The sequence below is a fragment of the Molossus molossus genome, unplaced genomic scaffold (genome assembly GCF_014108415.1).
Source record: "Molossus molossus isolate mMolMol1 unplaced genomic scaffold, mMolMol1.p scaffold_m16_p_10, whole genome shotgun sequence".
NCBI classification, from domain to species: Eukaryota; Metazoa; Chordata; class Mammalia; order Chiroptera; family Molossidae; genus Molossus; species Molossus molossus.
In genome coordinates this window covers 43,224,727-43,246,850 of record NW_023425345.1, presented here as the reverse complement: position 1 = coordinate 43,246,850, position 22,124 = coordinate 43,224,727, and the positions used below count along the sequence as shown (strand labels likewise).

General features: G+C 38.3%; 1 protein-coding gene across 2 annotated transcripts in view; it reads right to left on the bottom strand.

Annotated features, from left to right (window-relative positions):
* LRRK2 (leucine rich repeat kinase 2) overlaps positions 1-22,124 on the bottom strand; it is a 138,777-nt gene that overhangs the window by 13,544 nt on the left and 103,109 nt on the right. For both annotated transcript variants that reach the window (XM_036252213.1, XM_036252214.1), the window contains exons 38-43: positions 21,892-22,038; positions 20,886-20,986; positions 17,551-17,741; positions 11,840-12,000; positions 8,108-8,278; positions 6,406-6,506 (exon numbers count right to left, since the gene is read on the bottom strand). In XM_036252213.1, the coding sequence (XP_036108106.1) occupies positions 6,406-6,506; positions 8,108-8,278; positions 11,840-12,000; positions 17,551-17,741; positions 20,886-20,986; positions 21,892-22,038 (872 nt within the window). The remainder of the gene's footprint in view (positions 1-6,405; positions 6,507-8,107; positions 8,279-11,839; positions 12,001-17,550; positions 17,742-20,885; positions 20,987-21,891; positions 22,039-22,124) is intronic.

Here is a 22,124-nt window from a genome sequence, read left to right as displayed (position 1 = left end):
CAGTGAGACAAAGAAATGCCAGTTGAGGTTCATTAACAACCAGCATCTGTCTCACCCTCTGGAAATCTTCTTAGGCAGAACACCAGGGCTACATTCCAAGGCCCTGAGTAACTGAGACTAATGGCCTCCAGTCAATAAGCTAGAGGATAACTGAACCTTTCCTGGGCTTGCAAATCTACCCAGGAAAGTAAGACTTGACAGTGGTGTTTAACATGGACCCTCCAATGCTCATCCAAACCCAGTAGAGGGAGTCACAAACAGCAGAACACCAACACCCACAGGGAAAATTTGGCAGGCTCCAAAACCCACTGAGATAGCCAAAATGGTGAAACAAAGAAACAAATCCCAAATGCAAGAACAAGAGAACTCTATCAAATATGTGATAAATGAAATGCAGTTAAGCAAGTCATCAGAGGTAGAGTTCAGGGCCATGATCTTGAGGAAGCTCAACAGCATGAGTAAGGATATCAACACCATGAGTAAATATATAGAAACATTGAAAACCAACCAAGTGGAAATGAAGACTGACATAGCAGAAATAAAGAACACATTGGAAGGACTAAACAGCAGAGTAGAGGAAGCTGAGGACCAGATCAGTGATTTAGAAGACAGTATTGAAAAAATCAACCAATCAGAAAAACAAAAGGAAAAAATAATTTATAAACAGGAAGACAGCTTAAGAGAACTGTAGGACAACTAGAAATGTAATAATATTCACATCATAGGAGTTCCCAAAGAAGAAGAAAATGAGCAAGAGTTAGAGGATATATTTGAAGAAATAGTGACAGTAAACTTTCCTAACTTAGTGAAGGAAGAAGGCATTCAAGTTCAAGAAGCAGAGAGAGCCCCAAGTGAGAAGAACTCAAACAGGCCCACACCAAGACACATAATTAAAATGCTAAAAATTAAAGACAAAGAGAGAATCCTAAAGGCAGCAAGAGATAAGCAACAGGTTACCTACAAAGGAAACTCCATAAGGCTCTCAGCTGACTTCTCAACAGAAACACTACAGGCCAGAATGGCATGGCATGAAGTAATCAAGGTCATGAAAAACAAGGATCTGAATTCAAAACTACTCTACCCAGCAAGGCTATCATTCAAAATAAAAAGTCACATAAAGAGCTTCCCAGAAAAAAAAAAAGAAAAAAAAAGGCTCAGGGAATATATTACAACCAAATCAGCACTGCAAGAAATGTTAAAAGGACTGCTGTAATTAGTAGAAGAAATAGGAAGAAAAATATAACCACACTAAACAAAACTGGCAATAAATAAGTACATACCAATAATCACTTTAAATGTGAATGGTTTGAATGCTCCGATAAAAAGACACAGAGTAGCTGACTGAATAAGAAGCATGATTCACATATAGGTTATTTACAAGAGACCCACCTCACAACAAAAGACTCACATAGATTGAAAGTGAAGGGATGGAAAAAAATCTTCCAAGCAAACAGAAAAAAAAATTGCTGGGGTAACAATACTCATATCTGATAAATTAGATGTCAAAATGAAGGCCATAACTAGAGACAAAGAAGGCCACTACTTAATATTGAAAGGATCTATCTAACAGGAAGATATAACCTTGGTAAACATATATCCAATATAGGAGCACCAAAATATATTAAAAATCTTCTGGAGGACTTCAAAGTAGAAATCGACAGCAATACAATTATAGCAGGGTACTTCAACACCCCACTGACATCACTGGATAGATCATCTAGACAAAAATTAACAAGGAAACAAAGACTCTAAATGAAGGGCTAGATCAAATGGATTTAATATATATCTACAGAGAATTATACCACAAAACTGTAGAATTCATAATCTTCTCAGTGCACATGGGACATTCTCAAAGACAGACCATATGTTAAAGCACAAACTAAGTCTCTACAAGTTCAAGAAGATTGATATCATTTCAAGCATCTTCTCAGATCACTATGCCATGACACTAGAAATCAATTGCAACAACAACATGCAAAGACATTTGAAAACCTGGAGGCTAAGTAGCATGTTATTCAACAATGAATGGGTTACTGAGGAGAACAAGTAATAAAAACTTCCTAGAAAACAATGAAAATGAACACACAACAACACAAAATCTATGCGATGCAGCAAAAGCAGTTCTGAGAGGGAAGTTCATAGCACTACAGGCCCACCACAAGAAACGAGAAAAATTTCTAATTGACTACCTAACGTCACAACTTAAAAAAACTAGAAAGCAAACAAAAAGAAAATCCCAGAGCAAGTCGAAGGAAGGAAATAGTAAAGATCAGAGCAAAAATAAATGATATGGAGACCAAAACACAATTCAAAGGATCAATGAAACAAAGAGCTGGTTTTTTGAAAAGATAAACAAGATTGCTGGACCCTTAGCTAGACTCTCCAAGAAACAAAGAGAGAGAACCCAAATACACAAAATCAGAAATGAAAGAGGAGAAATAATAATAACTGACAACACAGAAATACAAAAGATTATTAAGAAATATTATGAACAATTATACAGCAACAAATAATTTAAATGAAATGGACATATTTCTAGAAACATAGTCTCCCAAAACTGGACCAGGAAGAGATAGAAAACTTGAACTGACCAATAACAACTAAGGAAATTGAAGATGTAATCAAGACTCTCCCAGCAAACAAAAGCACAGGCCCAGATGCCTTCACAGGGGGGGTTTACTGAGCATTCAAAGAACTAAGACCCATTCTTCTCAAACTATTCCAAAAAAGTCAAGAAGAAGGAATACTTTCAAACTCGTTTTATGAGGCCAGCATAATTCTAATTGCAAAACCAGAAACAGACACTATAAAGAAAGAAAACTACAGGCCAATATCCCTCATGAACATAGATGCCAAAATCCTGAACAAAATACTAGCAAATCGGATCCAGTAACACATCAAAAAAATTATTTACCATGACCAAGTGGGATTCATCCCAGGGATGCAATGCTGGTACAATATTTGCAAATCAATAAATGTGATACACCACATAAACAAAATGAAAGATAAAAATCACATGATCATATGAATAGATGCTAAAAAAGCAGTCGACAAAATCCAGCACCCATTTCTGATACAAACACTCAGCAATCTGGGAATAGAGGGATCATATCTTGACATAATAAAGGACATATATGAAAGACCTACAGCCAACATCATACTCAATGGACGAAAACTAAAAGCACTTCCCTTAAGAACAGGAACAAGACTAGGATGTTCACATTCACCACTCTTATTTAACATAGTACTGGAAGTCTTAGCCACAGCAATCAGACGTGAAGAAGGAAAAAAAGGGGGATCCAAGTTGAAAAGGAGGAAGTGAAACTGTCATTATTCACAGATGACTTGATATTATACATAGAAAACTCTAAAGACTCCACCAAAAATCTACTGACTTAATAAATTTGGCAAAGTAGCAGAATACAAAATTAACATCGAGAAACTGATGGCATTCTTTACACACCAATGATGAACTCACAGAAAGAGAAACTAAAAAAACAATCCCATTTACCATCACAGCAAAAAAAATTAAGATACCTAGTAATAAACTTAACCAAAGAAATAAAGCACCTATTTGCAGAAAACTGCAGGATATTGAAAAAATAAATGGAGGAAGATAAAAAAATGTGGACGCAAATACCTTGTTCATGGATTGGAAGAATTAACATCATTAAAATGTCCATACTACCCAAAGCAATCTATAGATTCAGTGCAATCCCCATCAAAATACCAACGACATACTTCACAGAACTAGAACAAATACTTCAAAAGTTCATATGGAACAACAACAACAACAACAACAAAAACCCAATAGCTACAGCAATCTTGAAAAAGAAGGACAAAGTAGGCAGGATAACAATACCAGATATCAGGTTTTACTACAAAGTTACTGTAATCAAAACAGCCTCGTACTGGCACAGGAATGGGTACATAGATCAATGGAATAGCACAGAGAACCCAGAAATGGACCCAAAACATTATGCTCAATTAATATTCGACAAAGGTGGCATGAGCATACAGTGGAGTAAAGACAGCCTCTTTAATAAATGGTGTTGGGAAAATTGGACAGCTACATGCAAAAAAAGGAAACTAGACCATCAACTTACACCCTACACGAGAATAAACTCAAAGTAGATAAAAGACTTAAATGTGACTCGGGAATCCATAAAAATCCTAGAAGAAAGGGCAGGCAACAAAATTTCAGACATCATAGGTTGCAGAATTTTCAATGATATATTACCTAAGGCAACAGAAACAAAGGAGAAAATGAACACATGGGACTACATCAAACTCAAAAGCTTCTGCACAGCAAAACAAACAACCACTAAAATGGAAAGGCAACCCACTGTATGGGAGAGCATAATTGCCAATGATACATCAGATAAGTGGTTAATTTCCAATATATATGGAGTGCTCATACAACCCAACAAAAGTAAGACAAAGAACCCAATTAAAAAATGGGCAGAGGAGCTAAATAGATACCTTTCCAAAAAGGACATACAAGTGGCCAAAAGACATATGAAGAAATGCTCATCACTAATCATCAGAGAGATGCAAATTAAAACAACAATGAGGTATCACCTCACACCTGTCAGAATGGCCACCATCAACAAATCATCAAACAACAAGTGTTGGCAAGGGTTTGAAGAAAAGGGAACTCTAGTTGGAAAACAATATAGTGTTACCTCAAAAAATTAAAAATTGAACTGTCATTTGACCCAGTGATCCACTTCTGGGAATATACCCTAAGAAGCCTGAAACACCAATCAGAAAGAATATATATACTCCATGTTCATAGCAGCACTATTTACAATAGCTAAGATCTGGAAACAGCCCAAATGTCCATCAGTAGATGAATGGATAAAAAAGCTGTGGTACATATACACAATGGAATACTATGTAGCTATAAGAATGAAAGATCACTTATCCTTTGAGACAACATGGAGGGACCTGGAAAATATTATCCTAAGCGAAACAAGCCACGCAGAGAAAGACAAGTATATATGATCTCACTTATTTGTGGAATATAATGAACATAACAGTCTGAAGAACATGGTAGTCCCAGAGACATGGAAGTAGGGTACAGAGTGATAATCCCCAGAAGAGGGGGTGGGGCGGGGAGAGATAAACTACAGAACTTACATGCATGTATGCATAACCAATGGACATGAACAACAAATCTGGGGAGAGGGTAGGGAGGGAGGTGGAGGAGGGTATCAATGGGGGGAAAAGGAGAAACATCTGTAACAAAAATAAATAAATAAAATAAAGAAAAAAAAATTTTAATGTCAATTCTAGATTGATTAAGAACTTACATATCAAAAGCACAATTTTTAAGCTTTTTGAAAAAATAACAGGTAAATATTTTTGTAACTCTAGAAGGGATAAGGACCTCTTAAACTAGGACCCCAAAAGTAATAACCATAAAATTGTTAAATTTATGTATATTAAAATTAAGAAAATTCTGCTCTTCAAAAGTCACCTTACAGGAAACAAAAAGACAAACCACAAAATAGGAAAAGAAATGTGCAGCATGTATAACAAAGAATTAGTATACACTATATAAATAATCTATTTTTCTTATTTCATATGTGTACAAATATTCCAGAAAAATTGGACAAAAGAACAGGCATTTCCCAGCGAGGAAACATAGAGATGCTCATACTTATTAGTAATTAGAAAAATGTAAGTGAATACACAAGATTGAACTTGTTTGGAAAAACAAAGAAGTCAGATAGTACCAAAATTTAAGGAAAAGGCATAGAGAAATAGCTACCCTAATATAGGTGATGAAAGGGTTAAGCTGTTAAATTTCTTCAGAAAACAATTTGGATATTAACATACCCTATGATTCTGAAATTCAACTCCTAGCTATATACCAGAGAGTAATTCTCATGCAATCTGCACTGTGTATAATAGCAAAAGACTGGGAACAACAGCAATATCTGTGGACGTGATCATGAGTGAAAACAGTGCGTTCACACTGTGGAATGGAAAAGCAGTGAGAATAGTCAATGGCTGTGTTCCATGACCTGCACAAAGCTTGCCCGGTAATGTAAGGCCGGTAATGTAAGGAGAACAGCTGAAAAACCTCAAAATCGGCACAGTTATGATTCCATTTTAAATAATCTATGAATTCAGGAAACTAAACTGCATGGCAAGATCATAAAGAAACGAAAAGCAAAGATTATAACAAAAGCCAGGAAAGTGGCTACATCTTCAGAGAAAGGAGAGTGATGCAATTGGGAGAGGTGTGTGGGGTGGTGGAGGGCATACAAGTTGGCTTTATAACTGTCCTAAAATGTATATATGTTTTTATGTTTATATATATATGAAGATTTTATATATATGTTAGTGTATATATGTACTTGATGTTCTGTACAAAATATTTATACATTTGTTTACCTGGGCAGAAGTAGGTCTTTCTTGAGGATTTTCTTTTAAACACCTTTTAATTAACTTCTCGACCATAGGCCATGGGGCACAACCATATTCTTTAACTGGATCTAAAACATTCAAAAACATGATAGAACATCAGACAAATCAGAACAAGTGTTTTATTTCCACGCAATGTACATAAAAGACCCAGATATTGCATACACTGATCTCTATAATCCTACATTAATTACAAATCTACTTATCACAAAAGCTAATTTTGTTAGCATTATCTCTACTTGAGACGTTTAAAAAGATTCAATTTTTATAACAAAAGACACTAATATTGAATAAAATATTTTCATTCCACACCTGCATTTCAAATAGACTTTGAAAAAAGTTGTTGTTCATATGATTAGATTCCTATGAAATTACTTTTTACTTGAATATTAATCCTCATATTCCCAAAGTCAGTTTGTACACATCTGTCTTTTGTAAGAACTAAGCCACTCCTTCTGGCTGAAGTAGAAGAGAAACCCGGAGACTTTCACTGGAAAGCTACCTGGTAAATACGGGACATGCCCAGATTGTGTCTAAAATTTATCCAAATGAGAATACATTTCCTTTTGCTGGGACTGTTTAAAGTCCTCTGAAAGGAGACAGTTAAAGCTGTATCCCTGGCCTGGCCAGTATGGCTCAGTAGACTGAATAGTCCCATGAAATGAGAGGCCCCTGTTCAATTCCTAGTCAGGGCATATGCCCAGGTTGCAGGCTCGATCCCCAGTAGGGGGCATGCAGGAGGCAGCAGATTGATATCTCTCTCTCTTTCTCTCTCTCTCTCTCCCCCCCCCCTTCCTCTCTTCCTAAAAAATCAATACAAACATATAAATTTTTTTTTAAAAGCTCTATCCCTGTACATGGTATATAGTGTAAACTAAAAATATTTCTTAAATGACAGGGAAATCAGAAAATATGGGAAACAACTAAATATATTTAAAAGAGTACTTTGTCCTGGGAACTGAATACTCAAAGATTGAATGAGATTTAAATTCATTCAATACTCATTTACTAATTCTTATAAATATTTACTACTAAAAATTATTATAAATAATTCAAACTTCCATTCCTGCATATATTTTACTCCAAGAAAATAAAAACACTCCAGGAAAATGGGTACACACTAACTTTTTATGTGAACAGAAGTCACTAAACCTGAAGTTTTAATAGCAATATCCTGTTCTGAGTATTCTTCTAAATATATGCCAAATACAGCAATATTAGTTTTGGATTTTAAAATACCTTACTCATGTGATTTTTATTTGTGTCACAAGATTTAAGAATATTCATGCACTCAACAATTATCATCTTTGAAATGAATTAAGTATACAACTATAATTAAATAACTTAAAAATGAAGCTGCTAATATGTTTTTTTTAAATCTATTATAGACAGCCCTGGCCAGTTTGGCTCAGCGGTTAGAGCGTCGGCCTGCGGTCCGGAGAGACCTGGGTTCGGTTCCCGCTAAGGGCATGTACTTCGGTTGCAGTTTGTCCCCGGCCCTGGTTGGTTGTGCGGGTGGCAGCCACTCGATGTGTCCCTTTCACATCAATGTTTCCCTCTCTCTCTCCCTCCCTCTCTCTCATCCCACTCTCTCTGTACAAAAAATGGAAAAATATCCTCGGGTGAGGATAAAAAAAAAATCTATTATAGACAAAAAGTAAAAAAAACTTACCTGGTAATTTTCCTTGTATTGCCAATTCATCAAACTCATTTGGAAACTTCAAGCCCTCTGCTATTCTACCTCCAGTTGTCAAAATGTCATACAGTAGTAAACCAAATGAATAAACATCAGCCTGATGGTTATAAATTACATTTCCTCTAGCAACTTCAGGTGCACGAAACCCTGAAAGTAAACAGGTATATTAATAAACATGCCCAAACCAGGGCTCATACACCTAACGAGACACAGAGTTAGACATATATGCTAATGAAGAGTCTAGGAGATGATTTCTGAACTAGACCATGTCATCTCTATAAGGAGACACCTTGATCAAGCAATGAACAGTCTTATCCCAGGGCAAGGATAAACATTCAATAATTAATTATTAAGTAATGTTTCAAAATTAAAGAAATGAATCTTAATAAGAAAAATACCTTATCTTATTTTTCTCATCCCTAATAATAACTATTCCCAACACAGTCTTTCACAGAGGGAGAATTGTAGACTTTCCTCCAGTCACACTAACTTGGCTAAAATTCTAATGTCCTCATAAGTCTGAGAACTTGTGACTCTGCTCCTTCTACCCAATAGAAAAATTAAAATGAAACTATGTCTAAAACAAATAAAATCCCTCTTTCTCAGGTGTCAGTTCATGCCTGAAATTCTTTCAGAGAAATGAAACCTTTCAGTCCACAATAGGAATAAATTGCTTTTAAATTCTTAAGAAAGAAATTTCAACATTATTCAAAATAGCAAAAATATCAACATTCTAAAGAATTCCAACCATAAAAGAGCATGACAGCCTCTCCTATACTCATCATTAACATTCTCTATTTAACATGTGCTGCATTATCTACATTGCATATAATACTAAACATATTATATTAAGTTTCAGACACATACAGATAATATGTATTTCCTTAGGATAAGAATATTGTCCTACATAGCCATAACATCATTCTCAAACCCTAACCTAAAGAATTGTGTAACTATCTAAGATAGTTCTAAAATAGATCCTTAATATGTGTGTCTTTGCCACTGAGGACTTCCCTGGATCAGCAATTGCAAGTTCTTGTAAAACTTTTGCATTATATTTAACTATACTAATACATTTTCAAGCTATTCAATGTATTCACCACTGATTTTGGGGGGTAGGGGTGAAAATTAAGACTTTTAATATTACCTGCCGCTGACAAAGACTAGAAATAGGAACACCACCTACATCTTTACAAAGAGACAACATTGCCACAGGGTCTGTGATCCATGTTGTGACTGGCCGGTGTACCCGTGCACCACACTACCACACTCTATGGACGCCTGTGTAGCACCAATGGCCCTTGGAGACGGGAGGTATTAAGTGCTAACAGAATCCTAAATGTACGTTGTTGTCATTCATTTAAACCTGTATCACGCTAATTGGGGCTGAAATGGCATAACGTTGGACTAGATTTATCATCTTGCATAAAACAGTGAAATAACCAGACAAAATATATGAAACATTAGATACCAGGAGCACAGGACAGTAGTCCTAAGAGAGAGGAAACGAACAAGGTGAGTCCTGCGAGTGCCCGGCAGAGAGTTCCCCACCCACAGAACAGGGAAGGGAAACACAACCCCCACCCCAACCCCCATCCCCGAGTGGAGAAGACAAGGCAGAGTCCAAGAAAGCAAAGGTAGCTAGGAATGTGCCACGTTTTGTGCTAAACACTATATAAATTTCTCATTTAATTTTCACAACAATTCCCTAAGATACACACTATTACTAGGTCCTACTGCATACCCAGTAGAGAAGTTGTAACTTCTCCAGTCTCAACTCGTAAGGGGTTGAGCCAGGATTCAAACCCAGACAGTCTGACTCGACCACCATGTGTAATACCTTCCAGACAGCCAACAGTTCAGTAGGGCATATTTATCTCCGTCTCTTCAGAATCTACTACTCAGAGTGTGCACCACTGAGAAAGATTAATGTGAAATAACTGGCACTGCTTTTTAAAGTTTGAATATAAGCCTAAATTCTATTCATATTTACCTACCCTCAAGAACTTCTAACCTGTGGCCAGATTGAGAACCCCTGCTCCACACTTACTAGAATAGAACTGTGAAGGATACCGCCCCAATGAAGACTTTTCTAAAGCTCTGCAGGTTCTCTAATATATAGCCAAAATTGGAAACCACCACCCAAATGACCCTTCAGCTTCCATCTGTCACTAACCCACACCAAACTTCCTACAGTTATCTGAATAAGACAAGTCCTTTCATACCTTAGTACCTTTTGCTGGAATGTCTCTTCTCACTCTTTTTTTTCCCAAGCCTCCAGCTTATGTTTAAGATATAATTCCAGAATCACCTTCTCTATGAAGGAAGTCCTGAGGACTTGCAGCTCAGAGAATCGCTTGCTCCTCGGGCTGTCACTGAACTAGATCTCCTACCGTCACTGATGCAATGCTTTATGATTATTTGCTTCCAGCCTTCTTTCTCCTGGCAGAATATTCCCTGTGCTTCTGGAGGGTAAAATTTACATTTATCCATGCACACTACCAAAATGCACCACTAGAGTAACTGTTAACACACCTGGGGCAACTACAGTGTGCCTAGCCTTGTTCTATGCTATGTATATGGACGATCTCACTTTACCCTCAACCACCCCATGGGGTAGGCGTTGTTTCCCTCATCACAATCCACGGCAATGAAAACTGAGCCCCCAGAAAGTGAATCTTGATGAACACCAAACAGCTATTAAGTCGTAGCACCAGTTTGGTATTTGGTAAACTTGCAATAAATGATTGCCAAATGCGTGAATAAGTAAATAAATAATAAAGATAATTTTCCCATTGAGAATAATCATAACAATTATGTTAAAATAACTGGGAAAATATGATCATTGTCTAAACACTATTTTCAGAAATAATTTTTCAGATAATCCTGATTTAACAAAGGCAATGAGTATATACAGAAAACATTCATAGGTCAAAAATATGAGAAATCCATGTAGTACATCTTATTATATATCACATAGTATGCAAAAACCTATATTTTCTCTAATTTACTTTCCAAGAAGTATGAGTAGAACATGTTTCACAATCTCTATCAGATGGTAGTATATAACCAGAAACTAGCATTATTATTTACCCAAAGACTGTTGTATTTTTATGGATGAGTTAAATTCATCAGTCAGCAACCATCTAAGTCAACACTGCAACTGTCACAGGACCCAGAACTGTCACCCCCAACAGGATATAAGATATCCATTTGAGTTCAAGTTAAAGGTCTCCACGTTGTTTCAAGTTGAAAGAATCCATCCCATATTTACCTTTCAAAATGTGGACAGACTGTGGTCCCTGCCAATAACTGAACTGTTTCAGAGTTATGAAAAAGAGTTTGTGAACCTGAACTTGGCTTGCCAAGAAAACTTTTGCTGTTCCTTTTTTACCATCTCTGGAGTATGTAAACATTTAAAGGTCCAACTTTTAATATAAAACTTGACAAATATATTCTTTTTGTCCCCACCCCACCCCCATCCTCTCTGTGGAAAATTACATCAGTTGATTTTTTTTTTTTTTTTTTGCCCTACAGAACACAGCGATCAAAATTACAATGTACTGGTCACAGTTATTCACACAGTATAACTACAGTATCTGTACAGAATGAAATAGGCTTCAGGGGTCTCTTTGCTCTTCTGCCCTCACAACTGGAGACACTGGTCCCCATCTTGAAGAGGGAATTGTCAAGGAAATTTACACCTACCTGGGGTGCCCTCTGATGTTTTTATCCCCATTCTGCAGCAGTACTGAGCGATCCCATAGTCAGCAATCTTTGCAATGACGGCAGCGTTGGGATACAAGGTGAAGAGCAGTACATTGTGGGGCTTCAGATCACGGTATATAATCATGGCCGAGTGCAGGTATCTGTCAGAAAGGGCAGGGTCATCTTATTTAAATGTGATCACATTATTATTAGGTTTGTCATGATTTCCTTACATATGTATGTCCATTATGCAAAACATTAAAAATGCGGTACTAAGTTTGACCTTCAAAGTTAAGAGATATTGTAGAAGAAAGTCCAATACTATAAAGCAAACTTGTTGTTTAAAAACAAATATACACACAGAAAATTAAAAGAGGTAAATCCTGATAAGTAAGTGATTTATACTTAAGGCACAACCACTTTAAACAAATTATCAATTTTTGAGGCATTTCTTTCATATACCTTAATAATTACCTAAAAGGAATTCTGCATTCCTCAATGATCATATGAGTATTATAATTAGTTTAAAATGTAAATATGTTTAATAAGAGTTGACAGGATATTATTTTAACTCCCATTTACTTAATAGTTTTGATTTTCTTAATACCATATAGAAGTTTATCTCATATTTTTACATTCTCTCGATTCTATTTCTCTTTTGATATTTTTTCTGACTAAAATGATTCCTAATTTTTGAAAAAAATTTTTTTCAATAACAATTCAAAATAAAAGACTTTTCTAGCTATCAGTATTGTATCCTTCTGAAGACTTAAATTACTTTAAATCCAATTCTATTATAAATTAAGATTGACAAATAACATTTTGGATGAGAGTTGAAATAGATAAAACATTTTCTTGGGAAAGGTGATGGACATTGGGTGATGCTAGTCTTTCCTTTTAGACTGATCCAATCAACTATAAGCAACTAGAGCCGGACACTGATGCAGATTCAAAACTAGTTAATATAAAACACAGAATGAGCCCAGCCTGTGTGGCTCAGTGGTTGAGCATCAACCCCTGTACCAAGAAGGTTTGATTCCCGGTCAGGGCACATGCCCAGGTTGTGGACCCGATACCCCTTGGGGGACGTGCAGGAGGTGACCAATCAATGTTCTCTCTCATCGATGTTTCTATATCTCTCTCCCTCCTTTTCCTCTCTCTCTAAAATCAATAAAAAATAACATATTTTAATTAAAAAACAGAATAAATTTTTCATCTCAGCCAGGTCTGGTCTATTCTGAAAACATGGCCAGAGGGCTACCGCTATGCTCCAGGTAGGAAAGAAACTCTCTTATTACTTTTCCTTACACATCCACAAAATTCAAACTTTCTCCAAGTCTGTCTTCTCTGTCCTATGATGTCACATTTGCTATAGCTTTCCATGTAATCTTACAAGTGTATCCTGACCTACATTGCAAAAACAATTTTTCACAGTTCTTAACAAAGGTAGATAAATCCTTTGTTTGTTTGTGGTTTTTGGTTTGGGACCACATTGTATCAGTAAACATTCGCTCCATTACCTAGCACCAATCACTGCCAGAGGGACTGGGAGGAGCAGAGGGGCAGCAACGCCCTGACATTCCCGTTGCATGATGGCCTAGAGTGCATGCATCATTTAAGTGCATCAACTAATGCAGTAGAAGATTCCTTCTTTTCCAGGATGTAGTTAGAATAGTTGACATTAGGCCTATTCATTTCAGTATACATATTTTTTGGCTGAAAAATAAGATAAATGTACTAATAAAGTTGACCTTCACAATAAAGAATGGGCTTGAAAGAAAAATTTACTAAGGGCTTATGAAAGGCCATTAGTCACTCTTGCCCTGCTGAAGAGAAAGAGGGGAGATTAAGAAGAAAAAAAGTTAAAGCCAAGTCATGCATAATTAAATAGCATCCAAATCCCTCATAATGCCTCTTACAGAATATTTATAGACTACAGATTCTTTCAGAATTCTTCGTGGAGGTGAAAAAAATAGTTCAACTTAATTTGGAATAATGTCAGTGGGAGGGAAAGATTATCTGAGTTAGTTAAAATGTTCAATTATAAAATTTAATCTTAAAAAGTACAGTTTTAATAACTTTTAGTAGAAGAGCAAAATAACTTTTGAAATATTAACAAGTGAAGATCTTGCCTTACTGAAAGTATTTCAGCCACAACTTACTACGCATTCTATGACAATGAGCATTATAAAATATTTTATTTTAAAAACTAGTCTAAATGCAGTCATTCCTTAGTCATGATTGCCATCAGTGTACCTTAAGGGGTCACAGTCTAGAAAGAGAACAGAGGGTCTAACAAGGTTGCAGAAAGGTGGAGTACAAGGCTAGGGAAGCCGGAGGGAGAAGAAAACAGAGGTACAGATAGCAAGAGGGGACATGTGTAATACTTTCAACAACAAAGATAAAAAAGGAATCAATTCTAAACAATAAAGTAAAATAAAGATAGCAAAATGGACTCTCCCTCTTCAGCACCCAATGTCAAGTCTTGCACGGAGTGGACTGAAAACATGTGTTACTATAAGCCAGTTGGAAAAAGACAAATATCACATGATCTCACTCATTTGTAGACTATAATGAACAATATAAGCTGATGAACAAAACAGACCCAGAGACATAGAAATAGAGTACAGACTGACAAACCTGAGAAGAGGGGGCTCGGGGAGAGGGAAGAGATAAACCATAGAACTTATATGCAGTTATGTGAAACCATGGACACAGACAACAATGCTGGCAGAAGGCGGGATTGGGAGGAGGGTGTCTAGGGGGCGGGGAGGGGAGATGAAACATCTATAACAAAAATAAATTAATAAAAATTGCAAAAAAAAATTGTGTTACAGAGGCCAACTGCTCATGGTGTCATTGAGCTTCATTGCAGAGATGGTATGTGAGCAACTTCTAGAGGAAAATGAGTTCTCTAGGCAGAAAATTTCATGGAAAGAGAGGAATAACAAATGCAAAGATAGACGTGGATGTCGATGAAACGTCAAGACCTTCAGCAAGGCCAGAATGTAGAGGCAGGAGGCCAGAGGCGCAGGCTCATGGGACACATAAAGAGTTCAGATGCTACACCAAGGAATCTGGATGTACTTTGTAGACAACCTGGAACTACCAGGGAATTTCAAGCATAATTAGATTTTTATTTTAGAAGAAATATTCTGATAATTTCCTGGAGGTACTACACCAAGACAGCAATAGTAATTAGCATAAAAATACATGAATTGATTAAAAGGATAATGTCAAATAGCATAAAACCTGGTGGACAAATGGATACTTACCTTTTGGGGAGGGGGTGGGGCCTGGATGTGACCATGAGGATCTTTGTTGACAAGCAGGTGGTAAAAGAGAAAAAACAGATTGATGGGGAGCAGAGCAATAGAGAAAGTAAATTGATGTTGAATGTAGTGAAACATAGAAATGTGTGGGAAATATAGGTGACTCTTATCGGTAGCTGAGAATTACGGCAAAGAGTTCAGAGGAGTGGACTGAATGAAAGGTGTAAGCTAATCACTGAAGGCAAGACTGTGGTACGAGAACATGTAACATGAAGAAGTCCTTGTATGTTTCTCGAAACAGCTCCACCAGGTAAGGGACTCCGAAGAATTTTATAGCCTCTTTCTACTTCTGTAATTATAATTCTATGCTAAAATATATTTGGGAAGACAAACCTTAATGCTGAGTTTCACTTAGTGCTGGTGGAAGATTGAGAGCTACTGAAATCTGCTACCCTCTTGGGCAAAAGATCCAGAAAGCTGTCTTGGCATTATGCTGAGAGCAAATCCAGCAAATTAAAGAAAAAATATGCTGGGATTTCATCTACTTCATCAGAAACTACTGGATTTGTTTTTTAAAGTAAGGTCTCAGAGAACCAGAATAAGTTATTTTAGAGATGAAGTCTTTCAAACAGTGGTGAATAAAAAATAAATTTAAAAAAATTTCTCCATTTTATAAATGAGCAGTTTTGGGATTGTGTGGATGAATCAGGGGGAAACTAGGATGTGAATTTAGGTAAATCAAGCAAAGTAACCAAGACAGCTAAAGCACAGGAGGCCTACTTGCACTTTATCTAGATCAAAAAAAAACGCAAGGTTCCCCCTGGTGTTCAAAAGCAGGTATATCAACCCAGACCCAAATCTGCATTCCTGTTTCATTTGATAATCTATGTCTTAACACTGGTTTCTGGAGTCTTTCAGGAAGGGAAGTCTATTTATGTTATGCACTTATTATATTCTCCATAGGCTACTGAGAGTTACAGCCCCTTGGTTTGGTGGTTTGGTTGTGAGCAATGTTTGTTTTCCTCCATGTCCATTCCATGTACATTTCTGGACACTGTCCCGAAGGAACAGACACACCGTTGAGAAGGGAAGGAAGAGAAGGGAGTTTGCATGCCCTGCGTGGCCACCACGGCCAGGCAGTTTTTGTCCTCCCCCCTTTCCCCCTCTCTCCCCAGTGTCAACACATATGGACCGTGGCCCCACTGTTCTAGGTGCTGGGGATGCAACAGGAAACGAGATGAAAAGCCCCTGCTATTGTAACACTTAGACTCCAGTGGCAAAGACAGGCAATAAACAATTTTTTTAAAATAAAAACATAGAGAACACCCATTCGCAATAATTGGTATAGGTATTAGAGAGACATGAGGTAGTGGAGAAAAGAACTAAATGACATGAGAAGCAACCCAAAAGGATTATCTGGGGGTCACACATTCCCGGTGGTGAGAAGAACTGGTGTAAAATCTCTGGCATATTCAAGAAACCTCAGGGAGGGGAGGCGCCGAGCACAGTGACGGACCGAGAGGTAGGAGAGGGTTCAGAACAGGACAGAGACTTGACCCAACTTCCCTGGTAGAAAGGCCACTCTGTGTGGAGAACAGGCTCCATGAGGCACAGGTGAGAAGCAGGGGCCCACTGGCCAGATGACAGAGGCCTGGACTCCGGGGGCAGCGAGAAGCTGAGAAGGAGCTGTAGGGAGACCTATTCGGCAGCAGAGCTGAAGACATTTGCTGAGGGATGGAGTGTGGGATGTGAGAGAAAGAAAGCAGTGAGGATGACTCCAGGTGAGGCAACAAGGTGGCTGGAGATGGGGGGAGGGGAAGGTGGGGAAATCGCAGCTTTTATGTGGGTGTCTTCAATTATTACAAAAAAACAGTCACCATTTATGGACTAGTAAAAAGTAACCAGAGATATAAAATCACAGACCCTAAGTGTGTGGAACAGCGATCTATCCAGACCTTCAGTCTCCAAAGACCAGGGCCTTTCCACTCTGCAGGGGGCTCTCCGGGGCTCTGGCTGGCTACAGGGTGGGTGTGCCTCGGGGACACACTGTGATCATACAGAACAGCCCAGATCACTCCAGTCCCTATCAGAAAACGGACTCCCCGCTGCGTGTTGTGATCGTCCACGACAGCTGACACTTTGAACGCTCACCCTGGTCTGTCAGAGAAGGCAGGTAAGCACTAGCTCACGGGCGGGCGCCGCCGGCGCGGAATGCCTGGGCTCCAGCTCTGCTCGAGAGGAGGCCCCGCGTGGTCTTTGTACTCCTGTTTTGTCAAATTTTAAAATCCAATCAGGAAAGGGTAGCTTTTCACCCCGATTTTCTTTGGAATGCTACTAGGACCCACCGTTAGTGGGAAATTTCATTCTCAGAGCTTGAGAGTAAGTCTGGGTGACACCTGTCACACACTGTATCAAAAACGACACAACCTGATCTATTACCTCAAGCCGTCAGCCACATGCAGCGCGATCCGGTGCTGCAGGGTCCTCGTGACATTGGCTTTGTCGTGCTGCAGCAGGCGGTCCAGGGAGCCCTTGGAGGCCAGCTCCATCACCAGCATCCGAGGGCGAATCCCAGCCGCCAGCAGAGATACCAAGCTGGGGTGGTGGAGGTGGCAAAGCACCACCAGCTCCTGCAAAAGTCAAAAATCATTTCAGGGCAACACGACACCAGCTCTGTCCCAAGTTTCTCTTTCCTTACTGTAGCAACACCTTGAGCACAGTTTTCTGTGGGTGATGAAATTATAGGAAACTTTGTTTCTTCTTTGAGCTTTTTTTTACCTTCTCCACATTTTCAGGAATAAACAGCTGGTTTTGAAGCTATAGTTGGAATTAAAACTCTAAGTTCTAGTTTTCCTTTTGTTCTGGTTTCATCAGAATATTTTGTGCAGGGACAGGAAACACACGTGGTTACGCTAACAGGTCATGTCAGGCTCACCCACTGAACCCTGGTGAGCCACAGAATCCACTCAGCCACTAGTCATCAACTGGAACTGCTTTGTGAGGCACACCTGCCTGGCATCTCTGGTTCACTAGAAATGTTTGACGTCCAAGGCCCCAGAAATCTAGGCTGTGATCTCCTCCAAACTCCACAGAAGTCTACGGTATCGCTCTCTCCTGAACACTGAGATTAAAACTCCACGCCTGACCTGATCTCACCCAGACCACCTCTCAGGACCCCTCTCCTGTCTCCTCTCCATCCACCACCCTCTGCCACACTGGCATTCATTCACCCCAGCACACGCCGAGCTCCTTCCTTACAACCACAGGTTCTGTGCCTTTGCTGATCTCTTCACCCTCCACAGAGCTGAAGGCTTCTCGCCATTCAGATCTTTGCTGAGATACTGTCACCTCCTCGGAGTGAGCTGCCCGGGATCACTCTGAGTACAGCAAGCCCTGCCTGCATTCATCTCCAACCCAAGAAGTCGGAAATACCATTTTGACTTGAACGGAGAGGTCTCCATTCCGATACCACTTTTTTCTAGACCGCATCTTGTGAGACGTTGCAGTCTCCTTTATGACATTGCTGTTTTTTAGTTTCACATACACTTCATTCTACATATTTCACTTTACTCTGAAACTGTGATTTAGATGAAATTTATCAGTTAGGCCGATTTTAAATTATTCAGGTTTTCCACTGTGATTTCTGCAGAAGCTCTGCTTCTTAACAACCAGCTTCAAAGACGGGAAGTATCAGTGCCAACTGCATTCCTCGGGAAACCGAAGAGTGGAGAAATCTGCAAGCTGAACAAAAAGGCCCGAATACCCTGGGAGAGGCTTCTCGAAGAACAAAAGCTCCAGGCTGCAATCACAGATCCTTGGAAGAAAAAAATCTTTTTCTCCTATGTCTGATAAGCTGTGCTGGTTAAAGCTGATGAGAACAGTCAAGGTAGCTCTTTTTTCTCTCACAGACACAGACTGAATCCTAATCCAAATTTCTGTCCTAGAAAAGCAGCTCACTGAGAACCAGAGCCAGAGTGAGGTGGATCATCCACAGTGCATCCCCTGGCAGAATGACCCTCAAACAAGGCAGCACCAGACACTGAACTGCTCTCATTTGCTTTTCTTTGTCTTTTTAAATTTTTATTTATTATGTTTTTATTGATCTTTTTTTTTTTTTTTCCCAGAGAAAGAAAGAGGAGGGAGAAAGAGACATCAATGTGAGAGCAAAACATTGATTGGTTGACTCCCATACACACCCCAACCGGGGATGGATCCCGCAACCTAGGTATGTGCCCTGACCAGGAATCGAACCTGCAACCATTTGGTGTACGGGACAATGCTCCAACCAACTGAGCCACCAGGCCAGGGATTTTTTTTTTTTTAAAGAAGAAGCATATTACTCACACTCTACTGTTTCTATTCCTTCCACTCTTTTCTTGGATCACCTAGCTGCCTATGCACTGATTAGTGTTCTGATTTCCAACAGAGTTCCCTCAGCACATTATCCAATATTTTAAACATGTATTGAAGACTAATGACTTAGGCTGAAACATCCATTTACATAACAAATTGTCTACAGATTGAATGACACTGTGCCCAGATTTGGTTCACAGACTTGCTTCTATATACAAAATGTTTGTTAGCTTATTCCTAGAGCTATAGTGTGGTATTTGGTACTAATAATTAAAATTACTCCAGGAGGCATGGCTGGTATGGCTCAGTGGTTGAGCATCGACCCATGCTCCAAGAAGTCACTGGTTTGATTCCTGGTCAGGGCACATGCCCGTGTTGTGGGCCTAATCCCCAGGGGGGGTCATGCAGGAGGTGGCAAACTGATGTTCTCTCTCATCAATATTTCTCTCTCTCCCTCCCTCTCCTTTTCTCTCTCTCTAATATCAATAAAGAAAAAAATGTTTTCAATTACTCCAGGATATCTCACACAGATATCAAATTATTTTCATTTTTCAGAATAACTAATATATTATAACTGTGCATTTTCTAAGTTATTTATATTCAGATGCAGGCACAAAGTATTTTTTAAATGAATCAAGGGCAAAAGAAAGAATAACTAGATTCAAAAATACAACTGAGTTCTGGTATAAGAAGGCAGAATCCACACTGGATTTTACCTCTCCTCTCACGCTGTGTCTCTCCCTCATTCCTACTGTCAGGAAAAACTCAGAAAAGAATAAATGAATCCCTACCAGTACTCAAACAAGAGTGGGTCCTGGAGGGACCATGCTTAGTTATGCATTCAACATCCATTCACCTTTCTTTCTAAGAGCACCTAAATTTTTGCTGAGGCATCCAACCTTCACCTATGCAGCTCATCAACTTTAAGGGGGAGTGACAACCCACTCCAGCCTTGGGGAAAGGTAGAGTATTCTAAGTAATGTCATCTTCATTTCCACAGTGATTGGTTCAGTAACACAGGCTTAAGCCAATCAGCACACAGCACTGCCCTGAATCTAAGCGCTTGCTGAGGAAAGACATGTGACTTAATTGAGGCCAAGAAAAGTTTTTAAATGGGCTACTGTGTATGGACTTTGGTTCCTTGGAAATACAAGACCTCAAAAGAGGTACCCTCTTTCCTGTGAAGCCTGGAAATAAGAATTCTCAGAAAACTATCTTTTCTTTGTTTTCGATAAAAGAAACAAAACTAAACATTTTTCCTCCATAAAGAAAAGACAAAGTGGAATTTCATAATTAAACTTAAGTAAACTCTTGGGGGAAATGTAGTCATCATTTTGCATTTTCACCAACATGTGCAATACAAGAGTTCCAGGAGATTGACAATGTTTGATTTAATGTCATAATGTTATTGGATTTCTTACTTGTCGTAACAGTCTAAGTGATGTATGTTTATTAAAAATCTTTACAGCCACTTCTTCTCCTTCATAGGTTGCTCGATAAACTGATCCAAAACTGCCATCGCCTTTTGAAAAGAAAGTACAAAGCACATAAATTAATCTGTCCAAGCAGAAAAGCTAAATTATGTCTGGTGAAATTATATCTGTTGTATACTTGAAAATAAATCTGACCCACTTCTTTCAATGAATTAAGTCTCTCTAAATGATTGTTCTTCCTTTTTCTGCTCCATAACCTAAGACGCACCTGGAGGTCTTCTCCCTAGTCTTCCTGTCTTCCATCTACACCCCCAACACACACTCAATTACCTCATCTACTCCCTAACTTAATCCCCATCGACAGAGAACTTTCACAGTTTCATAAGCGACCTTCTGAACTATATTTACAACTTGCGTTAGAGATCCCCATCAGCATGCTCCTCCAAATCTCAATCACATTCCACTAGAAGGCACATTCATTATCTTTTCTCCAAACTAGTTTTTATTCCACCTTCCATATATCTGATAAAAACAAAAGTTTCTGTGGTCATTCTGGAATCAAAAAATGAAAATTTATCATAGCTCTTTGCCCCATGCCTAGCCCTAAATCTAACTGGCAATCCACTTTGTCTTTTTGAGACTGAAAAGTAGATGCATTACTCATTTGAAAACCTCTTTACCTATCTCCTCATCCCTTGCAATTAAAGCAAATACAAGGATATATTTTATAAATATATGTGCTTTATAAATATATATTTTATAAATATATATAGTCCCATCCTCATCTTGAACCTAGTGTACAAGAGTGTGTGCAAAGCAAATTCTAGATCTGTAACATCTTACTTTAAAATACATTATTCCAAAGGAAAAAAGTATTATGATAAATATAAGAAGACATGAAAAAACATGATAATATAATTATATTTGAAAATGTTATAGATTATGAGGAAAAATGCATCCTAATCTTTATTCTCAAACCAACAAAAATAGTTACCTAAGAGAAACTCCGGAGCTTGTTTAAATTCCAACTTATCACTATTTAACATAATATTTCTAGGCAGGTCAGCTAGAATCAGATCAGGAGCAATCTGAGAGATTGGAATGGTGACCCTTGGTTGATCTGGATTTACTAGGAGGTCTCCTGAGAAGTACATAAAACATTGAAGAAAAAAACTTTAAATAACGCATACAAATTTCTGATCATGACTTTCAAAATTTTTCTATTAT